Below are 8,603 nucleotides of genomic sequence, written 5' to 3'. Positions count from 1 at the left end.
ACCAGGTTAGTGGGACATATTTATCCATTTGCAATATTTAAGAAACTTGAAAGAAAACTCGAATAATTTGTCCCTCAATTTACTGTCACAAATGTCGCATATACCTACTCGATCGTTGTAGTCTACTAGGACATGTGATTGTGTTAACAAGAATACTGTGACATAATGACGAGATAAATATGGGAACCCAGGCAGTGCAATAATTAGCGCTAATAAAAATTGTCAGTTTGCTCTTATTAATTAAAAAAAAAAGGCTTTGATATTAATGTCATAAGTACACAAAACTATAAAAAATACGATCCCTAAAACAGATTCATTGTACTTTCTTTTGACGTTTTTAGCTCGACTTTTCTATGAAAAGGGGAGCTATCCTACTCGCCCCGGCGTCGGCGTTGGCGTCACACCTTGGTTAAGTTTTTCGTACCACCCCACTTTATTTCAGAAGTATTACAAGTATGGCTTTGAAACTTACCATACTTGTTCACCATCATAACCTCCATCTACAGACAAGAGTACATAACTCTGTCAAGGTTTTTGACAGAATTATGGCCCTTTTTTGACTTAGAAAGTGTATTGAGCTTGGTTAAGTTTTTTGTACCACCTCACTTTATTTCAAAACCATTGGAGGTATTTGCTTTGAAACTGACCATACTTGTTTTACCATCACGACCTTCATCAACAGACAAGAGGACATAACTCTGTCAAGGTTTTTGACAGAATTATGCCCCTTTTTGACTTAGAAAATACATTGAATATGGGTAAAAATCCACTTATTGCCTTAACCTTTGAGATATTGCTTTGAAACTTTTAATGCTATTTCACATCATTACCCCCATCTGTACGCAAGAGAAGTAACTCTGTCAGGATTTGTTTTAAAAATTAAGGCCTTTTATCGACTTAGAATCTTGGTTAAGTTTTTAGTACCAGTCCACTTTTTGACTGAAACTGTTTGAGATATTAATTTTGAAAGTTGGAATACTTGTTTACAATCATGATTTCCCAAACATTGTTCCAGGAGAAGGTAATTTCTGTCAAGATTTTATTTGAATTATGGCCCTTAACTGTCAATGTTTTGTATTATAGGCAAGCACTAAAAAACTTAAAAATCTAAAAAAATTCATTCCTATCCACTTGTTCACTTTACCATAAATTATGTCATATAAACATTGCTGTAATATTCAAGGGTATCAAACAACTAGTTCACTTTAAAAATACAGAGATTCTTGTATTGCCTTTTACTGCAAAAACTTTTTTTATTGGCAAGCAATAAAAAAGTCGAGCGCGCTGTCTTACGGACAGCTCTTGTTAAATGATCCAGTTTATATGAATTTTAATCGGTATTTGTGCGAATGCTATTTCGTAAACATCAAAGACGCCTCCGACTTTTACAAGATCCACATATACGAGAATAATTTATATGCATGTAAATTTACACAGTCGCTGTGACGTTGCGTGTAGTTACTGTCAAATATGCTAAGACCAATTCAGGGTGTAAACTTTTAAACTCGCTGGTTAAAATGTGCCATGTGTCGTATAAATTATGCGATGTTAACATCGGCGAATTACAGGGGCAGTGTGTCCAATGGAGGTGCATATCATGTCACATAAATGTGTTAATTGCAGTCAATTATCGTCAGTAACTGTGCTATATTAGAGTTATGCCCAGAGGCAAGGATATTAAATTTATTGACAACCGCTGTGTGACAAGTAAAGATATTTACATGTTATAAGTAAAAATGTTCGGCGATTAAGTTTAAGATTACTTTGCATTAGGTTACTGAATTTTTTTTAACAAGAAAACGAAAATCCACGAATTTAAGAACCCACGAAAATGCCCGTTTTGATAAAACCACGAAATTTCATGCCCACGAATATAAGTGAATTCGCAGTAACTTACTAATGAAAAAGAGAATTGATAATAAAATGTGTTGAACTACATTGAGCATAGAAGGAATTTTCTTGATGTCATTTGGTTTATTGATGTCATATATGATGTCATATGACATGTAAGCATTCATTTTTAAGCTGTGCATATATGGTGTAATAATGCACTTAATTGACCTAATCTATATGATAGGGGAATAGTGTGAAGTGTCAAGCATGTAAGAATGAGTGTTTTAAAGTGGCTTATTAGTGCATCAGACTGGCCAAGTTTTACCAATTCAAGCATGTTAGAATGTTTTAAAGTAGCTCGTTAGTGCATCAGACTGGCCAAGTTTTACCAATTCTTTGGTTTTTGAACTCTTTACCTATAGTCTTGTATGGTAAACAGTCACTTCTCTGAAATTCCCGGAGCATATTTATAAAATAAAGTAAGTAGACAATTTTGCTATCAAAAATAATGTACATTTCAGGAGTTATTCCAGGCACGTAATCACAAGGACAACCTCAGCTGTATAGCTATATCTCTATCTCTGAACAAGGCAGCTTCATGTGGTGACAATTGGTAAGCTTTTCCTAAATATCTTATTCAGCTATAGGTTCTTTAGATCTCAAGTGTTTATGTGGAGAAACAGTAAATGTCCTTGGTTTTCATTTAGATTTAAAAAGATCAATTTTTTCTTGCTTTGATTTAAAAAATACATTTTTGTTATGTAATTGAAAAAAGAGATGTTATATGAACAAAATGTTCAAGGTTCATTTGAGAAGTCGGGGAAGGCCTTCTGGAAAATACATTTTACAATTGAAGTTAATTTTATGTTATTGATGATTGAAATGCCCTAAATTTATAATGAATATTATAAACATGTTACATTGTGGTAGTAATATAAGTCATTGCAAATTTATCTATTTATAGTATCAAGATCCATGACCTTACTGACCTTAAGGAAATGTTTGCTATAATTAACCTGGATGATGAGCGCAGTCTTGACCGCATGGAGTGGACAGATGATGGTCAGTTGTTGGCCATTACATCTACTAAAGGAAACTTGTATGTTTATCTAACCAGCCTACCAATGCTGGCAGCCACACAACAGACCAGGATCGCCCATCTCACCTCTCTACTTGAGGTTACAATTGAGGACAATATTCAACAGGTAGTTCATTATCTATGACAGAAATGTTTTTAGCTAGTTAGATCTTTCCTTGCATATTTCATCTCATATTTTCATCCATGTATAAATATTTTGCTTTGATTTCAAAATAATACATCATAACAATGTTTTACTGTCTAGGCAGAGATGTTGAATTCTTCCATGTTGTGAAGCTATCAAGTGTGCTCAAAGATTGGTGTCTCGATCATAACATTCTTTTACATCCAGTTTTATCTGTTTATCTAAATATCTACTTCTTTCTTTCAAACACCTTTCAAGAGTATAAAAGATATCTTTGACCATTTAGTGGAATATTGGAATTTTGCTATCAAGATGTTTAGAATTTAATTAATATGTTATTAATATGTTAGTATTGATGGAATATGCTCCTTTTAACTTAAAGTATTTAAAGAATAATGCAGCTATCTCAAACACACTTGATCTGTCATTTAATTTACACTAATTTTAATTAAAAGATAATAACTGCCACTCTTGTATATTTAAACTGTAATTTCTTTATGTCAGAATCATGTTATAACATTTATATGTAATGTTTTGTGGATGCGTCTGTTGCCAAGTGGTTAAGTTTGTTGACTTCAAACCACTTGACCCTCCGCTCTAGGTTCAAATCCCAACAGGGACTTGGATTCTTTCATGTCAGGAAACTATCAAGCTAGCAGTACAAAATGTTGGTGGTTCTACTCAGGTACCTGTTCTTGCCTGAAGGGCACCTTAGGCCTTCCTCCACCAGTAAAGCTGGAAAGTTGTCATATTACCTATACTGTATTGGTTGGATGTAAAACCCAACCAGAAATGCATGTATATATCTTGTAACATCAGTTTAAAGTCAGTGTATTCAAAGTAGAATTTTTATGCAGTTACCTCCCTTGTTAAGTCTTATGATTATATATGTAAACAGATTTTGGTTATATTATCATTATGATAATGATAAATAATTTAAATCAAAGTATCTGTGATATTTTTATCACTGATAGAATAACGGTATTAATTATATTTATTGAATTTGTATATTTTATCTGTGATGAAAATAAGGGTTACTTATTTTGGATGAGTGATATCAAGTAATGCAGGTTTACCATATACATTAGAATTTACTTTTCATTCTCATTCAAAACCTGACCATATTTGAATATCTTATAAGATATAGAGTTTTATTATATACTTATGAATGAAATATTGAGAAATATTGATGAAATAAAATTCATATTTTCATTTTCCGTATTTTCACTGTATAAAATTATTTTTCACTGCAGTGAAACATATTTTTCATATTTTTATTGGTGTGTTGCTGAACTACTTTCGTCTTAATTTAGCCAATACACAAAATTAAAGTAGAAGTCTTAAGACCTGTAAGGTCAAAACAGATTTAAGTATATAGTAAACAGAAAATTCAAGTTTTTTCCTAAAAACACAAGATTTGTTTTCATCTTGTGATATGAAAAGGATTATATTTCACTTGTGGCTCCCACCACTTGTGAAATATCTATTTTCATACCACTTAATGAAAATAAATCATGTATTTATTGAAAAAACTTGAATATCCTCTATATATATTCATCATTTCATAATTAGAGATAAGATTTTTCATACTATCATGTAATATTTGACATGATGTAAATTTTTAGCCTGGACCGGACACGGTAAGGTCTCAACACAAAGTTATACATGTATAAATAACACTAGATTAGTGCATGCTGTAACAATCGGATGTTGCTTTAATATGATTGGTTTATAAATCAACTGTGCCTGCTTTTATAGGAAAATTTCATATTTGCAGGGTTAAGATCTATGATTTTGAGCATCATTTTGCAATTTTCCTATGGCAAATTGGTTCTTTGACATAAGATGTTTCTAAAATAGTAGTACTAAGGGTTTCCTTTAATCATCATATGAAGGGGAAAAATGGCCGTGATACAGAATCAAATCAACACTTAAATATCTTTTAAAACTGTTTGTATAGTACTAGTGGTTTTTTTTTTACCCCTTTAGACAAATCTTGAAAAGGACCAGTTCTGAATGACATAAAATTCATACTTTTCCTAAAATGTTGTCAAAAACAGTTCAGATTTCACAACTTTGTGCTTGCACTGACTATTTTTTCAATAAGTAATTCTACATATACTATTTACTTCTAAGATATTTCCAAAATTGTGTTTACCTGGATCTGTTCTAAAATGGGTTAAATAAAAAACCTGACTGGCTTTGAAGAAATTCCAGTTAAATACAGATACAAAATCAAGGAACTATTGTTTAAAATCCCATTATGCCTCAGAAATGCTTTTCTTTTTATTCCTCATTAAAAGTTTTCCCTAAAATGATAAATGGTTTTGTCCAGATTGAAAGATGGACTTGTCCATTTGAAATATTTTAGGTTGGTAATGGTGAAACAGATAAAAAACAAACATGCAAACATTATTTCTTATGATAGACCTGCTCTGGGAGCTTTGTTGTTGTTTTTTTTGTAAGGGTAATGGATATTGCCACAATTGCTCGGGGTATTGAATTGTTACTATGCAAAGAAAACAAAAAGATAATATTTATTGTTTAAATATGGTACATACAGTCAAGACTGCCTGAGTGAACCCCTGATTTCTACGACTCCATGTCTTATCCGACCTTCTTTCAGTCCGCTAAACATATTTCCCTACATAATCGGTCCAAATTACACAACTCCCTGTCATTTGACATGCCACCCTACGTGTCTGGTCCCAATGCATTACTTTATCTTATTTAAGTGACTTTAGTTAGTGCAGAGGAATGAAAGTTTTTGCAACAAACACAAAAAACTTGCTAAAACATAAATCTACTAAGGAATTTTGATAAAAAATATGGCCTCCATGCTGTGTGTACTGAACAATCAACATGCCAAATGCACCTGTCCATGGATATTGCATCACATTATTTTTCTTATAGTTTTTGTGTATCGTATGGAGTCAGTTTTAATTTTTCTCACCTTATTTACAATAGTTTTTTAAATTTTTATCCAAGTTATGTTTGGGTTTTATTTTTATTATTGGTATTGTTTTTCTTTTATCTTTGTTATTTCAGCATTTTTTTAATGTCAAATCTTTTATTTAGGAAATTAAGATCTTTTATTTAGGAAATTAACAAATTTTTTTTTTACAAATTTTCATTAACAGAACATGGAGGTGGTAGATATTGAAATTGTGATATCGGTCTATATATAAGTAAAGGTCTATTGGTGACATTTTGCAAAAAAATTATGTAAATTTAACAAATTGAATAGAGATGCTAGAATCTGTACATGTGTGTATACCTTGATCTGTTTGTAATATCTCTAACTGTTTTGTAATGTTTTAATATGAATGTGCATTATCTATAATAACTGTGTGTCGAAGACTTGCAGTAAATGCAGCTGTCTGGTTAACTCAATAGGTAGAGCATTGGACTGTGAATCCTAGTGATGGAAATCGGATGAAATTTGTCCCAATCGATCATCGGTTCAGTCGGATGGGACATAATCGATAACTTTCGAATAAAGTCGCGTTAAAAAGAAATAGGAAATTAACATTTCTTACCAAAGGACTTGATTATATTTAGTAACATGAACTTCATTTAACACTTTTCAACACAGTTTTAACCTAATATAGTCATAATTTTACGAAATAGATTTTATTTTTCAATGGATGTCGAATAAGAACATTCACATCACATTTTATTACTATTGTTTACATCACTTATTGATCCTGTTCAACTCCAAATTGTCTCGGAGTGATTTTTTGCGATCGGCGAGGTGTTCCTAAAAGAAAATTACCGTCAGAATTAATTCCCTTTGATACTTTAAACATTTTCGACGACGTCGCGGAACAAATTTTTGTGAATCGATTATTGTCGTTTTACATAACATTAACTGATCATCGGCGACTTGCGACAATCGGAACATCACTAGTGAATCCCGTGACCCGTGTTCGGTCACCGGATGGTGCAGGTCATTTTCATTGTAAATGATCATGATATCCTTTCTACAGTCATTTGCAATTTACCTATGTTCTTGCATGTACAGAAGTAATCAGTTCCTTGCGAAAGTGAAGGCAGCTAATACTTGTGAACTGTTTGACAGCCTGACCAGGAACGATGCTATGGCTGAACTGTGCTCTGGTAAAATCAGTGTGGCTTACTGCCATAATCTGGTGTGAAAACTACCAACAGCACGGCAGTAAATGACAGTGATTCTGTTTAATAGAGAGAGCTATCGATTTATGTACAGAAGATAACAAACTCCAATACGATCATATCTTTCACATAGTAATAGTACTTTAAGCTTAGCTATGCTTGGCGCTATGGTAAACCATCTGTCCGAGATTCATCAGTGTCCATGCCAGTCAACTCTAGTAGTTGCATGGGCGGATATTCGTTTGTAGAGTCAACAAGGCGTCAAGTTTCAAACAAAAACAGTCTTGCCAGCGCCACTCTCTCGAGTTAGTCACGACTGGTCAACCAATCATCCCTGATTGACCTTGACCTCGTTGTGCCATCTCCGTGACGTGCATGTCTCAGGAGAGATTTGGTGAACTTATTATTTTGTATTTTAATTTTTCATTTATATATCATAGGAGCAGCCTGCTACCATCTCTGTTGATGTGGAACCATCTTATTTAGGACTTGGACCATACCATTTAGCTGTGGGGATGAATAATAGAGCCTGGTTTTACCTACTTGGAGATAATGGTATAACCCCCTTTTTTACATTCAAAAGTTTTGTTAAAATATTTTATTTGCAGTTGGATATGTCACAAATTGTTTGGATATACTCATTAATTTTACAACAGTAACTGTTATTTTATAAAAGATTTTTGTGTTTTTTTCCCCACATATTTCTTTATTTTGAAATAGCTTTGTTAACATAGGCTAGTTTTTGTGTAAGCTAGATGTCACTACACAGGTTCACATCTGCAATGAAATGCCACAGTCTAAAAGTCAAGGTCTATATGAAGGTCAAGGACAACAGAATGGTAGATCATGTGACCTGAGGCATAGGCATATATATGAATGACATACTTATTTGACATAGTTTTATCTCTATCATATCAATTTTTTTCCATATTTATTTGTTTCTTTCTTCATATCTAGTTCATCATGGTTATTCAGGGGGTAAGAATTTGGAGTGCATGACCTATACCCCTCCCCCTTCCCCACTCCCAAATCTGAAATTTATAATATTATAACTTTGATATTTATCATGCATGCATAATTATGTATCAAATCAAAAGTTCTTTTCAGTGTAAGGTCAAAAGTTCATTTTAATGAATGATTACTGGAAAAACATAGGCACTTGATGGCAAAATTTTATTTTGATCTACTACCCATTGTGATCGACTATCAGCCGTGAATTTTATAAACTTTTATTGATTCAATAAAAATCTACCACCAAAACGTCTTTTAAAAAAAAGTTATATAAAGGGGTAGTAGATCAAAATAGAATTTCGCCATCAAGTGCTTATGTGGAAAATAAAATGCCTGATCTTCTTGAGATGTAATCTAGCTTTATTTCTGACAGAAACAAACAAATTTTCATTTCAATTTATG

General features: G+C 32.6%; 1 protein-coding gene across 7 annotated transcripts in view; it reads left to right on the top strand.

Annotated features, from left to right (window-relative positions):
- Positions 1 to 2,335: 2,335 nt before the first annotated feature.
- The window catches only part of LOC132746497 (WD repeat-containing protein 19-like), a 44,808-nt gene continuing 38,540 nt past the window's right edge, over positions 2,336 to 8,603 (top strand). For 3 of the 7 annotated variants that reach the window (XM_060735680.1, XM_060735675.1, XM_060735674.1), the window contains exons 1-5: positions 2,336 to 2,446; positions 2,798 to 3,038; positions 4,682 to 4,696; positions 7,631 to 7,745; positions 8,148 to 8,168. In XM_060735680.1, coding sequence (XP_060591663.1) covers positions 2,832 to 3,038; positions 4,682 to 4,696; positions 7,631 to 7,745; positions 8,148 to 8,168 — 358 coding nt within the window. In that variant the 5' untranslated portion in view covers positions 2,336 to 2,446; positions 2,798 to 2,831. The remainder of the gene's footprint in view (positions 2,447 to 2,797; positions 3,039 to 4,681; positions 4,697 to 7,630; positions 7,746 to 8,147; positions 8,169 to 8,603) is intronic. The other 4 variants (XM_060735682.1, XM_060735677.1, XM_060735676.1 and 1 more) reach the window with 3 other exon arrangements.

Source organism: Ruditapes philippinarum, unplaced genomic scaffold, assembly GCF_026571515.1.
Source record: "Ruditapes philippinarum isolate M1 unplaced genomic scaffold, ASM2657151v2 ctg4798_1_1_1_1, whole genome shotgun sequence".
Classification (NCBI taxonomy): domain Eukaryota; kingdom Metazoa; phylum Mollusca; class Bivalvia; order Venerida; family Veneridae; genus Ruditapes; species Ruditapes philippinarum.
Note: the sequence above shows the minus strand (reverse complement) of the source record. Positions and strands in the feature narration are given on the sequence as shown.